This window comes from Manacus vitellinus, unplaced genomic scaffold, assembly GCF_001715985.3.
Source record: "Manacus vitellinus isolate BGI_N305 unplaced genomic scaffold, ASM171598v3 scaffold_6_pilon, whole genome shotgun sequence".
Taxonomy (NCBI): domain Eukaryota; kingdom Metazoa; phylum Chordata; class Aves; order Passeriformes; family Pipridae; genus Manacus; species Manacus vitellinus.
In genome coordinates, this window is record NW_021940750.1 from 20,854,134 (window position 1) to 20,879,923 (window position 25,790).

Sequence of the window (25,790 nt, forward strand, 5' to 3'; positions counted from 1 at the left end):
TCTGGTTCGGGCACGGGCAGGAGGGATCGCACGCCCGCGTTTCGGGAGAGCGGCGCTTCTGGTTTGTTTATTTTGGGTTGTGGTTTTGTTGTTTTGGTTTGTTCCATAAGAGAAAAAGATGTGCCAGCCCTTCCCAAAGCTTCCCTTCGTGCAAAACTGGCAGATGAGGTGTTCTTACTTTACTTATTTCTATCCTTCTGTTTCTAGTTTTGGTTTGGGGTGTTTTGGAAAGGACTAAGTAGTGAGAACATGGATCGAGGACTTAAAGCACGCCTTCCATTCCAGGGATGGCATCTAGGTTGCTCTTACGTAATCGTGTTTGCTCCATACCTGTTAGCAGGCAGGCAGGTGTGACTGAAAACTGAAAGTAAAGACTACACAAGTAGCTACTTGAGGAAAATCTCTTCTGCTGGCCATTATTCCGTCGTTCTTGTAGTTATATAGACAGGCGTCTTACCATTTCAGAATTCATTACTGTAGCTGCCGAGGCTCGAAATTTTGGAGCACAGTTCTAACAACCAGTTGGCAGGACCTTAAGAAGAAACTTGCATTTCAGTGTAAATTGTTCCAGAATGTCTCTTGCAATGTCATTTGAAGCAGCTTGCACTGGATGCTGCTGCTGCTGATGGACTGCTAGCCTGACTATGATGCAGACTCCTGAGTTCCTGTTTTTATAATTTAAATACAAAGCTTTAACATGAGACATAACTTCAAGTGGTTACTTTATAGGAAAATAATTTCTACAAATAACATTAGAAGTAATTTCTGCACTTCGTTATGTCAGTTTCCTGTTAGCCAAGCTCTCAGTTACCTTCTTTCAGAGAACCTGAAACTTTGTCTTATTAGAAGCTGCCTACTCTCAGGAAGCAGCTGAAGGTTGTGACAAGTATGTAGTATGGGAGACCATAATGTTACTACATTATTCTGATTTTTGTAGTGTTTAGTTTCAGCCTTTCATTCTGGGTGCAGGAAGGGCATTTCTAAGGCCATGTCTCCCCTAGGAGTGCACTGCAGGTATGTTACGTGTCGCACTTCTAGCAGTATGGATTTCTTTAGCCCCCAGCATGTTCACTGATAGCTTATTTAAGTTTCCTTTCTCTGATGACTTTACTCTTGGGAGTGAATCAGGCTGTTAACAAAACCACAGTTTTCCAGATTTAGCTGTATTTGTTGTATGGGCTTCCCTCAGCACATCTGTCTTGTTTTGGGATTCAATCCTTGGGACATCAAAGTTTTTGTAGGATAAATATGGCTTGAGTAATTATAATTCTTGATATAAATCTTGTTTATGAATAGCCTTTAGTTTTTAGTTTGGTTTGCTTTTTGGGGCTGAAGAGATGTCTAATACATCAGTTTTTGGTCTGTGTTTCATTCTTTCAGTACTTTGAGGTATTTCTGGAAGTCTCTAGTTAGCTCACTGGCAGAGTAAAAGGACATGCAACTGTCCTACTTGACTCAGAGGGACATTGTTTTAATTACAGATAACAACCATACACTTTGTATTTGCTGTTTTATCTTGGTTACCCATGTTGCTGAACTATATAGATTTAGGCATTGCCTTTTTAGCAGATATAGAAATGACGTTCCTATTTGCCAAGTTTTGTGTGTGCAGTAAGGAATTTTTAGCTTGTCCAACAGAATTCATAATTGAGTTAGAAATTACTGATGCATTGTGCTCTCCAGGTGAATCTACTCTGGACTTTACTCAGAAATTTTCAATGTGAAATGGTCCCGTTTCAGGTAATTGAGTAAGACTGGCTGCCCTGTACTCTGCCTTGCTTAGCCCCTGAAGAAAGGAGCTGAATAAGATGGGTGCATTCTACCCCTTCAGCTGCATCCATGTCTTCAGTACTTCTAAAATACCTTTGATTAGTTGATGGCATTCAGTAAAGATTTTTTAAAAACTTAAAATACATGTACCATATTTTTATTTCAATTAGTTTATTCCTTCCTATGCCTTTGTTATTTTGGCATCTTTAGCCTATCCTAAAAGATTCAAAGCCATGCCTACTGTGATATTGTTCTTTTGTAGTTGATGCAGGGGACTGAAAGATTGGCTCATGAAAACTTTCCTGTAACTTGAAAAATCATCTGAAGGCAGGTGTAAAACTTAAGTTCAGAAGAGTCTACAAAGTGTCAGTTGACGCAAGGAATTATTGCCTATCTTTTCTACTCCGTAATGTGTTATTAAACATGCGTAGTTTAGAGAGTTTTGCAGGAGATAAACTTGTTTTACTGGCAATTTTATTTTCTACCCTAAATGTGTGATAAACATGGCAAATGTGAGGCAGAGAGTTTAATAGAATTCTATAGATGGCTCTACAGATACAGCAAACCTTTCACAACCTGATTTCCTTATTGAGAAACATGGCCACCGTTGTTGTCTTATGCTAATGGAGCTTTGTTTAGATTCAGAGAAAGTCTTTCTTTGTTCTTAATTGTTTTTGTAGTTCCTCGACGGAAAAGGCACTAAAAACTGCCCTTGGCACTATGGAAGCACTCAGGCAAAACAGTCATCTCCTGAGACCCTTGAGGAACTACTGGGCAAAGTGATGGAAATGAAGAGCTTCAACCATCGGCTCAGCATGGCGGCAGCTGAATCTGACAAAGACTCTGGATATTCAGGTTGGGAAAACCACTGCGTTAACTTTTTTGTGTGTTATCTTGCTCAGGCTTTGCTTTTATTGGTGATGTTTGATAAATCTGACTAACCCCTTTCAGTTTGTGTCTCATTACCGTGGAGGGCTTTTCTAGGCAAGATAGGTTTCATCTGCAATCATCCTACCACCGAAGTCTTTTGGAGTGGAACTTTATCTAGTTATAAAGTTCATCCTGTGAATTTGAATGGCATGGGAATTTAAAATGTGACTAGTAAAAAAATTAATGGAAGAATCTCAGACTAGAAAGTCTAGAAGTGAGGATGGCAAAATTACTTTTTGTTCTATGCAGTGCTGAAGGAACTGTTGGATTATGCTGCTTAATGTGTCTTATGGGCTGACCAGATTGTCAGTAGAGCCTGATAAACCAGAGAGTAATTGTTATAACATCAGTAAAATGTAGACACAGTGTGCCATTTTAATAGTCAACAAAACTGCAAAGATGGCCTTTAAAGGAGAGAAAAAAAAAGCTTTTGTGAGAGATATCTCCTGTACTGGGTTTTTAGATAGAAAATTTCAAGACACAAAATGCCTGCAGCACAAACAATGGATATGGCAATGCTGGAGCCTGTAGTTCTTTCCTGTACCAATTTTTTAGAGCAACCTTCATGATAGCGTGCAGTCCCTTGGAGACTAAATACAAAAGAACAAAAAGTCGTAGGTTTTTTGGGGAGAAGATATGTCTATGAGAACTGACCTGAAATATAAAGCCTTTTAATAAAGGCTATTTGACAGCTGTCACAGCAGCTCTAATTTTGTTGATATTACAGATCTAAACTTTATTGTTCTTTGTGACTTGGTTGAAAGGAAGTAGTAAGCATGTTGCATGGGAAACAACTAACAGCTAAATTCTACATCTGACAGATGGAAGTTCAGAGTGCCCAAGTGCTATGGAGCAGACGGACTCTGAGGATGTGCTGAATACGTTGTGTTGGAATGCAGAGGATGGACCTTGGCAATGCCCGAGGACCACAAGCAGCTCCTTTCCTGCACTTTCTCCTATGGTCGTAATGAAAAATGTGTTAGTTAAGCAGGTAGGGAAGAAATAATATATTGAAAGCTATTCCATGTTCTTAATTTTTTTTTTAAAAAATACTTTTCCTTTCAAAAAGATTTTGCATTGTTGCAGTCTGGAAAGTAACTGGTACTTAAGTTCTGATGTGACAGTCTGCTCTTTTGAGGGGCAGGCTAGAATCACTAAGATGGAAAAAAAAAGTGAGATGGAGAAGCTCTGCTATATCTACTAAACCTCTTTGTCTTAAAGGAATCCTCCCAAAATACATCTTTAACAATGTTATGTAAATAGCACCAAAGATTAAACAGAAATGGGTGATTTGCTTTTGAAAACTGCTGTTGTCTTTTTCATTCAATAAAGATGGTGAAGTAGGATGATAGGTTTGTTTCCTTGTTCTTAGGTCCTATAAGGGCTTCATATGCAGTGGGAAACACTAATCCAGAATGTTATAAATGCAAAAATTAAATCCTTACCTGAAGTTAGCTGTGATACTTGTAGTTTAGTAGTTGTTTCCCTTAACTGCATGTGATGGCTCACATTGCAACAATTATATTCCCTATTTATGTTCTTCAGTATTTTGTAATGTGTAATTCCTCCAGCACATCTGCAAGACCCCTAACTTTTACATTTTAATAGAAGATACAGGAGCTCCAAGTACTGTTCTGTTATTAGACCTCTTACTCTGTACACACTCATTTTTGAAATAGAGCAAAAGTTCTTTTTTTACTGAATCTGTTATGACAGCAAGCAAGACCTATTAAACACTGTGTATTATTGTGATACACAATACATACAAATATGGGTTTCTGTTAGTATTTAGCAGATCATGCATTTGTAGGGGAGATGATTCTGTTCTCTGAGCATTGTGCCTTATCTTGACAAGAAACAATTTCAATATTTAGTCATGTTCCTAGATGTGTGGACAAAGACTATGTTAACAAATTCTTAAGTTAGTTATAGTAGGGAATAGGCCAAGCTTCGCTAAAGGTTGATAGGCTTTGGCCCAGAGCTCAAAAATTAAGCACTGATTGCAGTGGCAGTCTAATGTTAAGCTCCAGGTTGTGTTGTGAACAGTTAGCAGAAGCAGCTAATAATAAGTAGCTTTATATATATATAAAAAACCCCCCAACCACATATATATTAAAAAAAACCTGGTAGTATAGCAAAGACAGAATTTGGCAAGGAAGTGTTGGAGGTAGATAAAATTACCGCTTGGTTCTCTTGAGCAGTGTGTCATAACATCTAAGGCTAATTATGTATGATTAAGGACAATAATGTTAAATTGAAAAATGTTTACTACAATAATCAAAAGCAACGAGTCTAGGTCAGAATAATAATGAAGTGTCTTTTTCTCTTTTTTCATTATGCCTGGTGATCTCAGATAGTCATGTTGGCCGTCTTTTTAATATGGTCTTTTCAGCGCTGCACGCAGTTGGGCACACTAGACCAAAAAAAAAAAAAGAAAAAAAAAGAAAAGGCAGCATCCAGTTACTGCTGTTTATTTGTTCCAGTTTCAATTTCAGTCAGCATCGTCCTTCTGTCTTGGAACCACTGTGATCCTGCACAATGATGGTTACCTGCTGACCCAATTTCAGAATATAAACAGCTAACAACAATGTTACTAAAAACAAAATAAAAATCAAGCAGGGATCAATTCTCAAAAACACAGTGCTACTTGTGTCAAGGTTTCTGTCAGTCTTGTAAAAGTCCTTAATAAATAGGAAGGCTTTTTAGACAGGATGTTATCTTCCATAGCTTTCATTAAAAAAAAACAACAAAACCCACAACAATTTGCAGAATTAGTAAAATAGAGGTGTCCTCCTCTACTGAAAATGAGATTTTGAGTAGGAGAACAAGAGCAGAGTGCAATATGAGAAGGAAAAGGAGAATAAAGTAGATAAGAGATAGGAAGAAACCCAAGAACAAGATAAAGAGTTACCACAGCTCTTTTGGCCTCAGTGATTCCAGGGCTCTGCTGTGTGGGTGCTGTACAGTTGTGCAGGACATGACCACTTCTGACTCCAAAGCCTTGCTCCTTAAGGCTACATGTTCTGTCCTGTGTATGTATAGCCTCAGTGTTTATATGCTTCCTTACTCCTAACATCTCCACATACTTCTCTTTTGTATGTCCTATTTTCTCTGTTATGGTAGTAATATTTAATTTTACAGCTAGTAGTTCTGTATCCCTATTCCGTAAGGACCCACTGAACTGAAGAAACATTGTGTCAGAGTAGGTAATTGAATGTTATCGCCAAGTCTCAGTGTCGTAATCAGTGGATAGTATCTTTTTTTGGTGAGTTCAGATCATTAATTGGGGAAAGGGACTTTGTCAAAGCATATAAGCATTTAAAATTTATGAGACTGGTGGAAAGGATATGGATTTCAGATGACTCAGTATAGTACTAAAAATAATAAAATGTATTTGTGGTAGCTAAAAATTGTTCCTTCAGCAAGCATGCCAGTTGTGTTCCAGGTTGTAAAGAACTGAAAAAGTGCCTGACAATATTATATTAGTATAATTGTAGTGGTGATGACTTAAATATATTAGAAGACCATTTGATATCTTTGGAGAAAAGCAGGCATGTTTTTGGCCAGAGGATCTCATGAAGATCTGTAGTAATGTGTTGGAGGAAAAAGAGGTAATATCTTGTAAAAATGGATGTATAACCCTTATATTCCAGAATATGGCTTGTGGGGGGGAGTAAAAACATGGGCATTTTTCTTGAAATATAATACTTTTAAGGTTTATTGGTGCACTGTTTCACCAGAGGTATGAAGTTAAACTCCTCTGGGCTTACAGCAGGCTTTTTTGCTTGCATTGGTTGATATTCAGCATTTTTTTTTCTACTTCATGTTTTTAAATTTATTGAAACCATGTATTGTGCTTAAGATTGCAAGACTTACTGAACAGCTGTTGTCTATTTTAAGTAACCATTTCAAAAGCTTGCTATAAGAATAGAATCAACAAGATTTGAGTTGCTACCTTTCAACACAGGGAGTCTGAATTGTTCCTAAAATGTCTGTGCAGTCTTTCCTTGTCTCTTAATATATTTCATAACTACATAGCTTAATTATTTTTCAACTTTTCTGTGCACTTGTTGTTTGACTCCAAGTCTGCATTGAACTTTTACATGAACATTGTACAATTTAAATATGCGGTGTAATCCTTCTTTAGGAAAAATGTATAAATTCAGATTGAATTGTTTTTAAATATATCTGCTGTTGCATAGTAAAAGGATTATGGATTACAACTTTGATTCCAGTGTTATGCCCTGTTGTCAGAACACATTAATTGGACAATATATATCAAATATGGAGAAATGTCACAGTCTACCTGTTTCATTTAAGACTTTTTGGATCCTCTTTTACAATGCTTCTGTAAGATTTCTGTTTTTTCCCTGTTTCACTTCTCAGGGGAGTTCATCACAGCTCCAGTCTTGGACTGTGCAGCCATCCTTTGAAGTGATTCCAGCTCAGCCACAGCTAGTGTTTCTTCGTCCATCAATCCCACCTCCCATTAGTCCTCACCCTGTTGGGAAAAAGAGAAGTGACTCCACTAATTATTTGCCCATCCTGAATTCTTATCCCAAAATAGCACCACAACCCTGCAAAAGAGATCACTCCTTTGATCTAGAAGAATGTCAGGAAACCACTTGCCATAAACGACTCTGCACAGAAGCACCCAAGATGGAGACTTCTTCTGTATTGATGAGCACAGGCTTGCCTACTAGTCCTTTTGCCCACCTACCAGTTAGCTTTAAGACCCCTCAGGATTCTAACCAGCAAAGTTCTTCAGCTCTGGTGACAAGTGGAAAACTGTCAGCTGTTTCTGGTTTTCATCATGTTTCCAGTGACACTCAGAAAGTGCCAGGTTTGACTCCCCTTTTGCCTTTCGGAACTCTGCAGGCAGCAAAGTGCACCCTTCATGAGAGTGAGGGTGCATCACAGACTACAATGCAGTCTGCAGTGTGGAGCCCCCCTCTGATACCAGAAGAGATTTGCACTACCCCTGAGCTGCTCTTGCAGCAACAAAGCAGGTGCAGACGCTTTCAGAATACGCTTGTTGTGCTACGCAGGTCGGGATTGCTGGAGATCACTTTAAAGACCAAGGAGCTCATTCATCAGAACCAACTGACTCAGGCTGAGCTGGACCGGCTGAAGCACCAAACACAACTTTTCATAGAGGCAATAAAGAACAATGCTCCACAGTCATGGGCAGAGCTAGAAGCCTCTCTAACAGGGTCTGACAAAGCTGATAGCAACCTCGAAGACCCCACATATCCCAACATGTAGTAAAAAGGTGCATAGCTGTTGGTCAACTTATTTCTGTGCCTCCTTTTTCCCGTCTCAAACTTTTACTTGAGCAGTTTTTGAGTCCAAGTCACATTGCCATTAACAATTTGTCTTCAGGGCCAGCTGTGGGACTGGAATAGTATGGTGGGTTCTTGACAGAATGGGTACTTAGTACTGCAGTGTGACTTGAACTCCATGCTAACTCTGTATAATTCCTTGGACTCGAGAAGCGTGGATGTGCTCTGCTGGCACATTCCCATTCTTGCAGTGAAAAGACAGTCATTTGCAGTATTCTGCAAGCATCTTCCTATTCCCATCTTCAGATAGTCAGTTCTGAGAGTGCAACAGCAGAACAGGCCCCACTGTTGGGCCATCATCAATGCCAAGTAGGCAAAGGGGGTTGGTATGAGGAGAGGAAACAATGTTGGTGGGGTGGTATCTTCAGGTTGTTGCTGTCTTTTCTGGTAGCAGAGAGGCTGGCTTTGGGGTTTTAATTCATTTGAATTAGTGGAAATCTGGTTGTGGTGAAGAGGCATTCTGTATTCATTGCAGTCTTTGGTAAGGTGATGAGTGTCTTAGGACCCAAGTGAAATGGCGTGTTTTGATGAGTATACTTTAGATTTTGATCTGTATGGTTGGAGTGAATAAAAATCACAAGGCTTGCACTGGAAGTGTTTGTTTCAAAGCCATGTGCATTAATGGTAAGAAGTGTACAAGGATGGTGGCTTTGCATTTTCTCAGTAGCTGACAGATTAAACATTCATATTAACAGCTGCAGTGATATAAAAAAAAAGGACAAGGAAGATATTCATTCACCAGGATTAATTTGACAAGACTAATTGCATATTACGTGATATGTATGTCTTTATAAAGCCCATTTTCTTCTGCGAAATCAGGTTTCCAAGTATAAAAAAAGAGAGATGAAATGAGAGGAGCTTAATGGTCTGGGGTGAAGTTCTTCTCCCATCCCCTTCCATCTCTTTTTTTTTTATTTAGAGAAATCAGGTGCATGTAGTAGGGGTGGGGATGTGTCAGCTTGGATAAACTCCCTAAAAATTTTATCCACCTAAGCCTGAACTTCAAAAAACCCAACAAACTCCGGAACATTTTTTCCTCCTCATAGATTTATATCGTTCCTAGCCTGCTTGAGATATAGCTAACACTACTGTGTGCGTAAGATAGTGGCCTAAGATATCTTGCTAGTGGAGATCCACAGTAGTCACGTTAGAAAAGCTGTTTTACAGATATTTATTTCTTTTCAGTTTATGTATACACTTTACTATGTCACTCCCTCCAGTCTGAAGGGTTTTTTCCAGAGCGGTCTGTGTAGAAAACTGAGAATGGCTTTGTCTAAGAACATTAAATATATCTATGATATATTCCTTTCTGTGTGACAATAATTTCAGTGTGCCATCTAGGTGACTGGGTATTTTGATGCTTTGATTACTTCTGTGATCTGTTTCAGATTTTTAAAAAAGAAACTTGAAACTACAGTGGTTGTCTTGCTAATTTGTGAGTAGACCTTTTCATTTTCTGATGCCTCTGGGTGTCAATATTGCAGAAGACTGTAGAGAATGCTTTTGTAGTCTTCCTCAAATAGGTGCATTAGAGAAATTGTAAGGGACTTCTCTCTCATAGGGGATTTCACCCTTTTTACACTGATGAAAAGAAATGCTGTACATGTCTTACAAAGAGGAAGCACATGAGTCTTATTTGTACTAGCCATGGGCCTAGAGAGAAATACTGTAGTATGGTTTGCCCTAGTGGAGCTGTAGCAAACTAGTAGCCACACCTTTCATGGGATCTTGCCCACCTGCTGAAGACTGGTACAGTACGTGGGAATTGATTAAAAGTGTTCATAGACTGTTCTGTCATGTATTTTTTTAAATATACCTGCCATAGTTGTGATACTAGGATGTCTCAGATCTCACAGCCCAGCAATACCGAAACTCAGCCAGCAAAGCAGCAGAGTGCAGTGTAACAATGTAGGACATGTCCGATCTGGACGCAGTCTATCGGTTGTGACATCTGCACCAAATGACATTTGGCAGGATAGATGTGATGGTGCCTTTAGGCCATTTAGGAGAGAAGATGAGTTTGTTTCTTCTGAGCTTCTTACAAGGAGAGGAGACAGTTCCATTGATCAGATATATATAACAGACCTAGAGATGTGAGGTATGAGAAAGAGCATAGGATATTTTTCCTACTTTTCCTAAAGTTCTTATTCTACCTATTAAATGGAGAGGAGAATTTGAAGTTCAGAATATGTATTTTAAGTAATGACTGTCCTAGAAAACAAGGTGATGGGCTCAGGCTACCTACAGATAAAAGGAAGTCAGAAAAATGAAGTCCAATCTTAGCTGTTTGAGAGATAAGGAAAAATTAGTCTACTGATGACCTCTTCTCCATCCTATTTCCACCGCTCTGATGGAGTAAAAAGGAATTAAAAACTTCCCTTGCAGGGTAATGCTATCTGACTTAGGGAGACTTCAGCTGATGGAAATCTCTCATAATCTTCATAGTACCACATGTATTTTTTCCCCTGACAGCACTGAGGGTGGGCTGAGGTGGGTGTGCTTACAGCTAATGGGCCTTTCAGCTGGTGTAATTTGTATAAATATATATTCAATAAATCTGTGAATAAAGTCCAGCAGCTGGTTAGAAATCTCCTACTGGGCATCAGTCCAAACTTAAATAGTATTTTCTGAACTAGAAAAATTCACTCTGGAAAAATTCTGTGTAAATCTGGAGTCTCTTAGGAACCATGTCCCTAGATAATGACAAATCTTGATGCAACATCTATTAAAAAAAAAAAAAGTATGTTGAAGGCCCCTGGTGATAAATATATCATCAGGTACCATTCTGTTCAGATTCTCTTAACTGCCTTTATTCCTGGAACCCCTCCTAAAGCTTTAAACAATAAGGACTTTCCTTTCTTGGCTACACTGTAATAAAATAGGTTAGCTTGGAAATGCGGTGATAAAATTAGTTGACTACATCAGGACCAGAATAGGTCCTGATTCTGGCCAGAATCTAGAAGTGGTACAGTAGATCTGAACAGAGACATTAGCCTCTGATTGGAAAGCTGTAAGCAATGAACTTACAGATTTTTTTGATCTTCATATTAACAGGTTAGCTGAAGACAGCTATCCTAGTCTATACAGTCAGCTGAGTGGCCTGCTGCGTCTTCAGTTGCTGCTGACAACTAGCAGGCAAAGTAGCTTGATGGGTCAGGCAGACTGCTGTTTTTCTATTATGTTTTAATAAATGTTGGTATTTTTGATTACTTTTGCTATGTCTTTTTGAAATTCTGCTGTTCTATTTGGAATGTAAATATTTTCCATACTTTCAAAGTCCATTGCTAGCTCTGAATACAATAGCCTAAGAACTCTGTTATAAAACATGACCTTTTTGCTAAAACTTTACAGAAAAAGACTGTGAAATATGAATGAAATAAAATATGTACTTGAAAAGTTTGTGGGCTGTTTTAATGCTGTTAAACTGCAAAGTCCTTGGTTCCAAAGCCTGCTTTAAATACAGCTCCACAACAGCGTGTTGCCCATGTGGGAAAGTGCAGATCCAAAAGTGATACTATGATGTATCTTGCTGAAGAGAGTCACGTGAGCTTTAAAAGTATGTATGAATTAAAGGGTCTCTGGGAGGAGCATGCGGAGAAGTGGGCTGTACAGAACTCTAAAAATATATTGTCGTGGGTGACCATTGCCATAGATCTGTCATGAACAACCTGAAAGGATTTTTCCATCTCTGAACTGTTGTCTCTGTGATGACTGTACATTATGCTCACCGTCTGTGCAGGGTGAACTCCTACGCTGCATCTTAATTCTGTCAGTTGGGTATGCAGAAGTTCTAAATTGTGAAGTATGAATCTTGGCTACTAAAAGAATTCCTTGAGTGAAAAATTTTACAGTCTCTCTTGGAGAACATTCTCCAGCTAAATCTGTATACCAGCTTTTCACTAAAACACATTTCTTCAAAATGTGGCTGTCTTTATATGGTCTTTGCTTTGTTCAAAGATAACTCTCAAAAGTGAGAACTTGGCAGTCACACCCAAAAGATCCAGCAGCCTTGTGGCATGAGATCTTGTTCTAAGGTACAAGAGATTCCAGTTAAAGCTTTTACTTGGCACTAGACAAGGCATTAACTTGAATCTCATTTCTTTACATCCAAAAAGGAGTGCCATCAGTTGAAGTAATTTAATTTCCTGAGACTGGAAACTCAGTGTTTGCAAATTTTGTGTTTATAAAAGATATGGGTTACAATTCAAGCAGAAAGTCTGCAGACATCTGTCTCTTCTGACTGCCTTTTCATTTATGTCGTGAAGTCTTGTCTGCAGCATGTCAGGCCTGTTCACCTTTATTTCACTGAGGCAGAAAAGGTGAACTGCTTCTTTCAGGTGCATTGCACCCCTCTTGTTTTTCTTTCTCATGACACAAACAGTCTGAAAGGAGCAGTACCCTTGCAGGCTTGGGCTGAGCAATCTGCTGGCTTGCAGAATTTCTGGCATTTGCTAGATTGAACATAGCATGCTGTTACTGCTTTCATTTTCATAGTTTCTGGTGCAGAAATGTGGGGCCTCTATCAACAATTTTACACTCAGGTGGTACTTGGGTGGTGCTTTTTTAAGGCTGCAGTGTAATGCAGCCATATAGCCCCAACTGTATTGCATGGTCCAACATGTCCAAAATGATGATGCCCACTTCACTTCCCTTCTTAAATCTACCTCCTTTGAGGTATGTCCATGAGACAAATTTAACAGTTCCAGTGTAATCTGATTCAGAAGGCAGAAGGAAATGCCATGTGTTCAGTCTGCTCTCTTGCAGAGAGCAGTTTCCAAGACTTCCTCAAATTCTTGTTTGAACTACAGCAGTTTTTAGAAGAAGCATCCTGCATTGATCTGAAAGCTCCTAAGATTAAGAATCCACCCAAATTGTTCAAAATGTAATTACTTACTATTAAAAACATGCCTCTTATACTGAGCCTGAATTTGTCATCTTTCAGTATTAAGCTGTCAGATCTTTTGCCTTTTGTCTGCTAAACTGAAGTGCGTGCTGTGATGTTGCTGTTTTCACTGTAGGCATTTACAAACTGAACAAGTCATTCTTCAGCTTTCTTTTTTAAAGTAAGTAAATAAACTCTCAAATCTTTTGGATCCTTTATTCATCTGTGACACTTTTTGGATCCTTTAAAATAATTTAAATACATTTTTAATTGGAACACTAATAGCAAAACAGGATTGCTAAAAGAATTGTACAGTTTCAACCCTCCCTGCTGTTGCTCTACCTCATTTTTGTAGCAGTCTTGGCCATGACATCAGATAGGAAGTCTAAATAATCCCTGGGCCTAATGCTTCTGTGATTGGTGAACACCTGTCCTGTAAGTATGTTTCCATATTCCTTTGAATGCAGTTTGCAACCAGAAAACAAAGCAAACTGGTTTTAGTAAGTGTCCAGTCATATTCATTTAATTTTCTCTGCTTCTCTCCTTTGAAACTTTGTCATCATTAGATTTTTGTTTCTTTTGTATTTCAATTATTGAAAACAATATTAAATAATGTTACAGTCAAGAACCAATTTTATGCCATTTTAAAGTAAGAGTAGAAGATAGTGCTTAATAGATCTCTGTATACAATTCAGAAACTGTAGTTGCAATATATTTCACACACGCCAGTTAATTTTGTATAATTATGCCTTCAGTTTGCCATGTGGCACACTGTTAAATGCCCATTAGTAGTATAAATACTATGTGTGTTGGCTGTGTCTTCAACCAGTTTCTAATTCTAGTTGATCAGTATAAGGAGTCAGTTTTATTTGACAAGCTCTATTTGTTATAAGCTTCAATAATTTCAATTACTTTTGCTTTCTATGCCCTAGAGTAATCAAAAATTATGTGTTTTTTAATTATTTTCTTTCAGTTGTCCGGCTATGTTAATTTAGATCAGTCTACCTACCCATTGGAAAGCTGATGCTGTATTAGTTCTTCCCACACCTCAGTCCTATGAAATCTTTCCTAGTGGTGTGAAATTCATTGAAATAGTATTGATGATCCAGAGAACTTCTTGATTAGCTCTGTTAAATTTTCAGTCACAACTTATTCAGACTTGCTGAATTTAAAATGTTTAATAACCATCATTTAAAATGTTCTGAATTACTTTTTGAAGTGGAAAACAAGCTACTGTCATGATCTGAGAGGAATAATATGTCTGGCTTTTTTCTAATTGCTCAACAGAAATTTTTGCGAAATGCTTTTGCCACTGTGCAGCAGCAGTATAATGTCTTATCTTGAACTGGAGTGCTGCCAGCATAGATTTCTTCTGCATCTCATACATAGTAAGAAATGGAGGAAATGGACTTTCCAGGGCCAAAAGGAGAGTTTCATCAACTTCTTAATTGTTTTTGTTGTGTTCTTATTGTGATTAAATTAATTGAGTTAGTTTAATGGAACTGGAACGCTTATTACCATGCCCAGTTATGCAGTCTTACTTTTTTTCCATAGCAGTAGTAATGATTTTTTTTAGGCCACATACATTTACCAGGACTAAAAAACCCAATAACAGACAGAAAACCAGTCCTTACTGTTTTTTAATAGATAGGATTGCTTGAAAAATTGATGTGTTTTCGATGGAAAACTGAGATGTTTTTATTGGAATTGAAAATGTATTTTGGCTGAAAGTTTAAGTGTTTTGGGGTGTTAGTCATAGCATTCCTTTTTCGGGGAATCTCAAGCAATATGGAAATAGTCTGTGTTGTGGGAAAGGAGGAAGATGTTATTTCTGTTTAACCTCATCCTCTTCACCTGGATTGCTTTGGGTTGCCTGTACAAGAAACAGGACCCCAACTTCAATAAGTGGATCCACCACCTCATGCTGAAGAAGCAGAAGCCCACATGAACAGCCAGAACTGCTTAGTTGTCTGCAATGGCACAAGACATTGCTGTGCCAGGTAGGCCTTGTTCTACATGTGCCAGAGGCAGAGTTCAGTGCAAGGACTGTTTTATGAAATGAGTGGTGTTTAGTGTGGAAAGTGTGAAATACGAGTAGACAGTAGGAAAGCTGGTTTACCCAGGGTGAATGTTAACAATGCCTATTGTTTTGTGTCTTGCTAAGTGTTGTCTCCCATGCAAATGATAATGCTATACACGTCCAAACATGCTCGGAAGTCAGAATAGGATAGTCCATATCAAAGTGAAATTGGTTCTTATTGGTTAAGAATTTATCACTGACCACGCTTGAAGCACACTTACATAGTAGTACTTTCTGAGAACATTCTGAAAGTAGGTTGTTGAGATCAACTGTGAGATAAATGACCAGAAAGTATTCCAAAACATTTGATTGCAAACTGATTGTGCAAGGACGAAAGTCTGAGCTTGACAATAATCATTTAATAGTGAAACACCTCCAGATGCATAATAGGAGATGCAGCCAGCCCAAACTGAGACAGCAGAGCAGGTAGCTGCACTGACGGTCTGTTGCTGTAGTGCTCATGGTCTGCAGTAGCAGCATTTGGGTAGAGACTGTTAAGCGACTGTAGTTAAGAGAGACAGTGTCATTCAGAGTGAGATGTTGATGCACAGCTAAACCAAGGGCCCTGACTAGCTTCTGGCAGTTAAAAATCCAACTGGGCAGTCTGGACATGCACCTCATAGCCAAAGTCAAAGGGTCTATTTCTTTGAAAAGCTGGGATGGCAAGGTCGAACTTGCCTGCACATTAAAATTGTTATGCCGTTCATTTTTTTCTACAACCAAACTTAAAATAGTGATGTTAGATGAAGCAGAATGCACTATTTCTGCCCAATCCTGGAGCCAGCAAAATTATGGGAAGGATTGTTGAGTTGCTAAAGCTTGCTTTGTTTTCAAATTCCACTGCTTCTCCAGCATCTAAACACCCACCAGCCTGAGGCACTGCAGCCATCTGATGTGAAAGGGGTTAGTTTATCAGTGAGCTTTGTTGGGTGAGTGAAAGAAGATGAATGCAAATAAAATAAAAATCCTGAATTCCTAGGGGCAAGATTACTCCCTGATACCCCTTTTCCTATTTATGCCATTATAACATCTGTTTATCCACACATGAACACCTTAGAGGACTGCTTCATCTCACTGTTCTGGCAGTTGACTCAGTAACAACCAAGCACTAAGAAGCCATGCAGAGATCCATTTTTCTTAAAATATGACAGTCACAATAACAGACCACTGCCTGCATCTCACATTAGCATGAGGAAAGGAGGAAACCACCCCATTGTTCTCCACAGCATAACTTATCTTTGGGCATGCTTTTGTAATTCCTTTATCACACCCTGTTCTGATGGAAGATCAGTCCTTAGCACATCATTTTTCAGTAAATGGGCTGCTGCATCCATTTTAGGTCCCTTCAAAATATAAATGTGACTAAAAGTAAGTCTCTATTTGCCTGAAATTGTTTCAGTTTGGGATGAGAACAGATATAGCAACAGTCAGTTCTTGGACTCCTCTCATACATTTCTGTGGCACCCGAGCTCCAGGTGAGAACTTGGCTAACCTAAGCACACTTAAAAGCATGAAATCGATACTGGCAATTGTGTTCACACTTAATGTCCAACTAGGACCATTAGCACTGACATGTCTAACATATGCTTTTGGACTTCTTATTTTTTTGAGATTTACCTTAGTCTCTTTCTTATTAACTTTAAGAAGATCTTGATGAAAACTTGATATTTATGGTGTGTACCATCAGCTCTCAATCTTCTTCTAGTGATTGCTATTAATGTTCAGTATTTCCTTAGCATGACAAAGTATTTATTTTAAATTATACATGGTTCTCAATGCACAGTACTTTTCCATTGCTTTTCTACGATCTAAATTGTCACATCAGGTAGAAGATAAAATAAGAGAACTTTGAGTGAGGGACTGGTTGCCATATGGCTGACACCTAAAATCTCAGCAATTTGATGGGAAGAAAGTGGAAAAAAGGAAGTAAATTCCACAAAATTAATACCATAAGTAGGTAACAGCTGTTAGTAAAGGAGAAAGAATAAAGGCAAAGGAAAGGAGACTGAACACCAATGTTACCAAAGATTTTTGTCACAGATGCATAAAAATAGATTTTAAAGTAATCATCCACACAGTGTCCTAAGCCAGTTTTCAGGTTTCTTTTTAAAAATCTGAACATTCTATTTTTAAACAAAGATTATTTTTCCCATTTGATTTAGGTGTGTAATCTGAAATGTATCTTGATGGCAGAGATGAAGTCATTTGCTGCTTTCATTGAGTGCTTGCTCTTCTCCCCTGCTCTCTCTTCCAGCCAAAAAGTATGCTGTAGGCTTAAGTTTGTGGCTTTAATCCTGCAAATCACACCCACCTCAAAAGCACTTGGCACTGGCATTGCTACTGCTGCAAGAAGTAATTCAAACAATAACATATGGTTGGAGTTGAGATGACCCCGGGCTCAGTTTCTTGTCTCCCCTTGTAAAAGGCACTTTGATCTTCTCAGCTGTAAAATGAGAAAAGTAAAACTTGTTCTCTATTATAAAGTGTTTTAAGCTCTTTATATAGGAATTGCAACAAGAAGTCATGGCTGTGGGCTGTCATGGTTCTGATGCTGGATTTTCTAAAGGCTGAGCATCTGTGTGTTGGTTATACTAACCTACATTTGGGTTCATGTTAATAAATTAAACTAGATACTCACTGGGTTAATTTCCCCTAATGTAATTCCACAAGTAAGTATAGAGGCTGGTTTCTTATGGTTTGGAAAACTGAAAGGAAGAAATATAGGTGACTAAAATCAATGTTTCTATGCCTATCCAGGGAAACTTTTATAAATATCTCAAGGTTGATAAGGCTAGAGGAATGGAGAGAGTGTTAGCTGGCTGTGTTGCAGGCACAAAAAAAACCTTCTGTGGTGTAAGCAGACATCTGTCTTGCCCCACTCATGTATTAATTTATGCCCACACGTGTCATTTTCCTCCCCACCATGTAAGCCCAATCATGTAACTGTAGTAGTGCAACATGTGAAACTGGGGTCAAAAGCCTGGAGGCTTATCAGATGTGACATTTTTCTATCTAAAAAGTGACAATACTTGAAATCAGAAAAATGCCCTCAATGCAGTCTTGGAAGACATTGAGTACTGCGGTCTAACCAACAGAACTGTGAAACACATGAGTACAGTGAAGGGTGTGAGTAGTGCAACTGCAGTTATGGGACTATGTCTATGCTTGAAGCTAAGAATATGCTCAAATATTTTGTCCTAGACTGAGCTACAGTGCTCTGCAACTAGTAGGACTGAGTATTTTCATTACTGCCTCTTCATCCATGAAGCTTCTGTCCTGCTTGCTTGCATGTGTTTACATAGTTTGCACAATTTATTTGGACAAACACTGGGATTTGTCAAAGTCCAAAGTAAAAAAGATCAGGACAAAGGATTTGTAAGAACTGACTTTTGAGTGGTGTAAATTTTTAAAATTATCTCAGATGGTTTGTAATCTGTAGTAGTGCATTAATGACTGGAACTTTTATATGCCTTGAAGAATCTTTTAGTGGCACAGTCTTGCTATTTGTGCACCTATATAACCCAAATGATTAAGCCTCCCTCTCAAAATTCACATTTGTTAAAAGACTTGACATTTGGCTAGTTAAATTCAAAAGGATTATTTTCTCTGATGGAGTGCTAAAAACTTCTGACCACCAGAGTAATTCTTCTTATGCCTCAGGGACTTCCTATGGGGAGTGAAAGTCCGTACAGCCTCTTAACACTTCAGCTTAGATATGAACCTTAATTTTAAGTTTTTGCTGGAAATTTAAATTATGTATTGGTTACAATTTCCACTGGGGTTTCAGTAAGAAATTTTATCAAACAAGTATAAAAGGTCATTCTAGCTGATTCATAAATAATAATAGCTGAGCTAATGAAATGTCTGCTTTATCCTCTTTGGTATTTCCCAGATACTGTGTAGGTCTCCCAGTTCTTCCATGTAAATCTTTTCTATAAGACCTACTGTGTTTTGTCGAAAATGTTTCTTGTATTATTTGGAAGGAGAGGGAGAAGGAGCAAGAATAAAGAAGAAAAAGAAATAATATCTTAAAATTATGTCAGAATTCAAAACTGATCTTAAATCTATTATGACATCTCAATTTGCATGTGTTTATGTAGCTGCTCTATTAGAGGGTCCTGACATTTCCAGAAGTTCTTAACTGACAGTGTTTTTCCAAACCATCTGAAAGTTCTCTTATGGGAAGTTGACATACCTAACTGCTCATTTCAAGGTTAAAAAAATCAAATACAAATATAAGTGTGTTTTCTTCAGTTTACACAGGCATGGAGTGGTCATTCTGGCAGTATGTGAAAGTATAAAAAAAGGTAAAAACAGAAGCAGCTTGGATATCTCTTAGTCCTATTGAAATGGTGAGAAATATCATCCTAGCTCATTGAACAAAAACTGCTTTAGGGATGTAAAATTGTGACATTCTCTGCCATCTGTCAATCACTGCTGTAGCATTTACAAACAGAAGTCATGTGGGAATCATGCTCTAATCCCATGCTTATGAAGAGAAGACCAAAACACTGGTTTTTGTTTCTTTCAACACATATCACCTATATATAACTTTATTTGCACAACTATTTGTATTTCATGTTACTTCCATTAAATAAATTAGCACTAGTATGAATAAATATTTCAAACCCGGCTGAGATGGCAACAAGTGCAAAGCAGAAAAGAAAAGGGTAGCTCTTCTTGGATCAAGCTTGAGCAACTGTCTAGGTAGAAAATAGAAGCTTCTCTGGATTATTTTTCCCCACTATTATTAATTACTTTTCCAGCAACAGCAGGCAGTTCTCTATTCACTGCAGTTTACCCTGTTCATTCTGTAGCTCCCTAGATGTGAAGATTTCAGCTTCTCCCACCTAAGTTTATTCTAAAGGCTGAGAGTGGAAGAAGTGCTATTTGGAAGTATTTCCTGAAATGTTAACATATCATTTCTTTTTCTTAAATTGAACTGTTTCTAACTGATGCTTGTGTGTCCAACAAGAATTATTTCTCCCACCCTGCAAAATACATGCATGGTTGCCACATTTTCCTTACATCCACTTTAACTGTAATTTCTCAAGGTAAACAAACATAACAATTTTTCAAATCTTACAGCTTCTTAATAATTTGTGGCTTTTCTGTGAATTCCATCTGGTTGACTGATGAAGACAATGCCAAATATAATATTCCATGTCTTCACTGCATTAAAGAATGATAGAAAAGGTTTATTGTGATTTTTTTGCTTCGCGTTCCTCTTCATATGCAGCATGAAATCCTGACATCTTGTTCTGCAGGTTCATATTGAGTTTGTCCATCATGGTATAATTTTCAGGCTGGGTTGACATACTCCTTCACATATTTCACACATTTCTTCTCTTTTCCCATCAACATAATATGTATCCTTATGAGCCCCTGCTGAAATTCATCCCTTCCCAGTAGATGCCAATAGGTGATTGGATGATGCTGAGCAAGTTTTGGCCAAATTAGTTCATGAGTAGTCCATACACAAAGCCAAAAAGAGATTGCAAACGGGAGAAATGTGGTGTTGACCTCCAACCTGACTACAGAATTCTTTCTCTTCTGTACCTGGATCTGATAGGAAGCTTCTGTGTTACAGGAAAAATCCTTACCTTAGCTTAGTGAAAGCTAAGGGGCTTTTAGTGGCCTTTTGACAGCCTGGATAATAACATTTCCTTCTGAGCTGATGGCATCTCTTGCAACAGGATATTGGCTCTGTCCAGGCTGACTGTGCCTGCCAGCTCCATTGATTATGTAGTCAAACTTCTGACATCCCTGTCTATCCTGAAGCAGTGGAATGATCTAAGATGGTGGTGGGCTGAATCCATACACCTGAAAAACACTCCAGTTCTGGGAGCCAGAAACTGGGTCTTAGAGTTTGATATGAAGTTTCACCTTTCCTCCTTGCATGAAATTATTTTTTAAGCTTTACTTCCAGAGCTTTAAAAGAGATTTTAGGTCTCTATGAACTGCATCTCTGATAGGCCTACAAAGATTGCTTGTGTTGTACTGGTCAACAAGTTCCTCCCAGCAATCATAAACCACTAGGAGTCCTTGCTGATCTGTTTCTTGGATTTTTTGTCACTGACCATAAAGCTCATCTCTGGTCTTAAGCAGTTCTGGATGAGAACATAATTCCTTGATAATAACCTCTGTGACATGGCTGCATTCAGAAGCTGCTTTTTAGCTCCTAGGGTACTCTCGTGTGTGTCCACTGTGTTAACTCTCTTGCACAGTGAACATATAAGATTATTAAGGGTATTGCAATGACAAACCAATCTATTGTTTTTTCAGTAGTCTGATGATACATAAGTTCAGGTCTTATCTCTTCTTGTCCAATACAAGCAGTAAAAACACTGACCTGACAGCTAATGAAAATTTTCCAGTCAGGCATGATAATAACATGAATCTGTGAATGAATGGTGATAAAGACAGACTGAGCAAAACAGCTGAAATATAGGCCAGGGGCTGTGCATTCCTCTAAGCTGGTATATATACAGTAAAATCAGTAGCAGACAAATGAAACTTTCACATAGAACTTGCTATTGCCATCCACTGCCTTGCCTCTTTTGAAGTAAACTGATTAACGTGGTCCCTTTATTTTTAATTGATAGCAATTCTGGAACTACTATTAAGGTGACTGACAACATGTTAAATGAGGCACTGTGCAAATAGTGTATGACACTTGGTACTTGGGAACTTGCACTTTTTATTTGTAAACATCTGGGGATACTAGAGGAATCTGCTCCAAAAGCCTTAAGAGACATGGGACTGGCCTGCCAGACCTCTGACATCACTTGCCAGTCAGATTCAGTAGGACAACCAATGCTGAAAGCTCTTTGGTGTAATGAAGACAAGGCTGCTGCCAGGATGGCTCCATAAAAGGACTGAAGAACTGCTTGGTCCATATTTGCTGACTTTGGTGTAATCTTCAAGGATTCCTCATTCCCCTGGCTTTCTGGAAAAGAACTGGAAAAGCAGAGACCCCACATGTGGACACATTGTTATTAGAGACCATCTTACTGTTGTCTGACATCATGTTTCCATAGATTTGAATATCTAGCAGGGTACAGAGACTCCACATATGATTTAAATTTTCTTCTCTGTTTATTTATTTATTTGAACAAGTAGGTCATTGCTTCACTCCAACCATGATAGTTCTGGTTAGTCTTTAAATAACTCAAAGAGAATTATGTAGACTCTGCAGTTGCTACTCATGATTTCTATCCATGCATCTCCTGCTTATAACTTGCTGTTCAAGAGAGAAAAACCCTTTTGGCTCTGCTGGGGTTTTGAGTTTTTTTGAGCAGGAGGTGATTACCAATGAGTTTTCTTAACTTTGTGTTCATTCAGTCAACAATCAGTGAAGATAACTTGAATTCTGTTGTCATGCCTCATATTGCCTGATGGCTCTCATAATCCCTATACACTTCTGCTCTCACTGAGGCCACTTTCTCTGGTTGCTCTTGACCTCAGCTTTTCTTTCTTTCTCTCAGTCCAGGACTGCTTGTCCTCCTCCAGCTATCTCCTTACAGTTAATGAGTCTCCTCATTCATTTAGTCCGTCTCCTTGCAAGTATTTTTAGACTGTGATCATCTCCCTTGAGCTGGCTATTTCTTAAGATAAATGCTATTTCATGTCATCTCTTCTCTTATGTTCCCTCTGCCTTATTACTTGAGACTCTTATGTTTTAACTCTGTATCCTCTGAGAATATCTAGTGAAGACTTTTTGCATGCAGGCCTTCAGGGCTGCCCAATAATGTAGTATGAAGAGGAAAATCACCTACTACTTACTTTATATGAGATTCTTACTATATGTAAGAACAGACTTCTGGTTTATTTCACAATTGCATCCCCTGATTTGCTCTACACTGTCATTGCAAAGGCTTCTGAGACCTCTGAGGTGACACCATATTTTCGGGTAGTCACATTTGAAATAGACAAGCCACTTAAGCAAAAGTCTGTGGTCTTTGTGCAAGATCTTTAGCAACAGGGAGCTTTTACTTCAGTCATTAGCATTATCAGAGAAGAAATGGTGGTCATCTGATTTTCCAAAGCCAGAGAAGCTTTAAGTGCTTTATTTTTATAACCTTTGTAAGTATTTCGGCATTGTTACAAGAAATCATGTTCCAAAATATATTTGCTATTACAGGTGCTATGTACTGAAATGCACATAGTAAGTATATGACTCTGTAAGCACAGAGGATGAGAAGCTTTTATTATTTATCCTTAGAAAACCTGAAAGCCATTGAACAGATTTAGATTTTGTGACATTGCCATTGAGCTCAGCCTCCATTTACTAAATCATAGCAAAGAGAAAAGGTTCTGTTCATAGTTGTTGAGCCCTGGTACATTTTCTTGCCAAGGATTTCTACAAGTACAGAAAGGTATGGCAAGGAAGGCATGGCAGGGCAGCTGGCTAATTAAAGAGCTACTCTCAACAGTTCCTGCAGAACCACTATGCTACCCAAAACAGGGCAGTCCACACACTTGGGAATGAGCAGGGAAATAAGTCAATATATAAGGCCAGTCTAATGTTCTATTTTTATAGATCTTTCCATCCCAGAGGATCATAACTGTAAAGGTTGTATCCATCTGAAAGTCCCACCATTACTACTGGAATCCAGCAGTTTACTGCAAAGGAACCATTTAGCTGCATAAAATGGTGATGCAGCAATTCACGTCTGGGAACACAGGTGCCTGACAGGAAGAATAGTTATGTGTGACTGGGCTGTGCTGACTCAAACTGGGATCTGTGCTTCTGCAAGGACTGAAATTTTGTGGTGAGGGCAGACAGCTGTGACCCTGACACAGGAGCCAGGCAGGATCCAACCCTGATGGGAACAGGCAACAAGCTTCTCAGGCAACTAATCCTGTTGTACTGTACGGATTCTGTCCATGCAGAGTGGCCCACTGAAACTCTCATTTTGTTTGCTTTTCTCAGTATGTGGCTCCAAAGAGTTTTACAGCCCAAGGCACTGTGGTAGCAGGCACCAAGTGCCATGAACTGCCCAAGACTGCAGAGGCCATCAAACACCAAAAGCAGAGGGCAAAGATTTCACACCATAATTTCTGCTGGTGGGAGGTAGCTGCTGCCTGAAATGTTGACAGCCTGTTTTCTTTAAGTATATAAAGGAGAAGAAGCTGGATCACTGAGTCTGTGGAATAAGAATAATCTTGGGAATCCTTCCAAGGTTAGGTGTGTGGCACAAGACTCTGGCTCTAGTCCCAGCATCAAGGTGACTGTCTGCTCACCTTGATGCCATTTGCCAGTAAGGAATAATTTATGTCGAGATGCTGTTTGTGGGCGATGATAATAGCTTAATTTTCCCATACCTTTCAGTTGAGGTTGATAGTGTAATTTATAGATAGAAATTAGAATGGGTCTGCAAATTGGTTATTAGATGCATTGTTAGATTGGTCATTACATTAAAGTAGGGAAGATGAAAGAACTTGTCAAAAATCACACAATGAATTATTGGCAAAGCCAATAAACAAATCCTAAGTTCTTCCTTCAACATGTCTGTGTGTATGCTGTAACAAATGTACAGAGACAGCTAATGACAACTAACTGTCAAAAAGCACAATAGAGCTCATGTAAAAAATCAGAACACTTTTTATTGTTCACTGTTAGTGAAAATACAGCGTGTTACACATGGAAACAGTGGTGTGTTCATGCGAACACACACAACATGGAAGGACATAGATCCTACATGTTTTAATTATCCAGCTAAGGGTTTTTCCAGTATATTTTCAAGGTTACTTTGCTCATCACAATAGACTTTGTTTCTTATTGACTCAAACATGTATTTGAGTGTGAATGGTAAAAGACGCTTACAAAGCCTGTAGTGCCACTGGCTTGTGAGAAACTCGAGGATGAAAGTAAGGTGCATTCCCCTACCTGGGATGCACCAAGAGTATTTCTGAGGAAGAAATAACATTTCTCACAGCTTGTCAGCATACTCCTCACCCTATTAGAGAGAAGCGATGGGTTCCTATCCAGCCCACATAGGGTGATGCAGTTTGCCAAAACAGAGGCTGCTTGTTGGAGCTGCTGGGGAATCCAGCGCTATGATCCTGGTAGAGATGTCGTGGTATCCTTTCTTAAGGCACCTATTAGCATAGGGTCTCATGGACTGTTGCTGCAGCTAAAAAACAACTGACACATTAAGTGGATTAATCCCTGTAGTAATTCTATTAACCTCCTTAATGGAGTTATAACATGGATGAATTTACCCCTTTGCAGCAATGCGAGAGGGAATTGCCCTGGACAGCCTGTAACTACAGTGTGGCAGGGATGTCTGAGATAACCATTTTTCTGTTTGTTTTAGTGCAAAATGAAGTGTCCTGATAGGCTGGAAACCCTTCCTGTCTTCTGGGATTTTGAACTCTTCACAGCACTAATGGTGCAGGTGTCCCCTGTGAGAGGGTGATGCATCAGGGCTCTTACATAGCAGCAAGGCTCTTGGCAGCCTCCCAACTGCTCACTGTGTGTCCACACTTCCCTCTGTCTCTCACAGGCATGCATCACCTGCCTCATCACACAGCTTCTCAAACACATTTTCATTCACCTTGTGCTTTCCTCTCCTTGTGCCTCCATCTGATCAGGATTTATCTGCTTGCTGCTCCCTGTCAGAAGGGCAGCTTTGCCTGGACTCTGTCACTGGACAAAGGACTACTAAAAATAAGTAGCAGAGCTACAGTCCTGACATATCATTGCATAGAGAGCAGATCAAGAACAGAAATGAGAAATTCTCAATTTCTCTTTGTCTTCCTCCTGATTTTCTAGGCTGTG

The 25,790-nt window shown here is 38.8% G+C and overlaps 1 protein-coding gene across 1 annotated transcript; it reads left to right on the forward strand.

The window, feature by feature from the left end:
* Positions 1-23: 23 nt before the first annotated feature.
* Positions 24-11,441, forward strand: CIPC (CLOCK interacting pacemaker). The gene is made up of 4 exons (XM_018082428.1): positions 24-61; positions 2,451-2,625; positions 3,522-3,691; positions 7,087-11,441. Exons 2-4 carry the CDS (start codon positions 2,553-2,555, stop codon positions 7,963-7,965), a joined length of 1,122 nt encoding a protein of 373 aa, XP_017937917.1. The 5' UTR covers positions 24-61; positions 2,451-2,552; the 3' UTR covers positions 7,966-11,441.
* Positions 11,442-25,790: the final 14,349 nt, after the last annotated feature.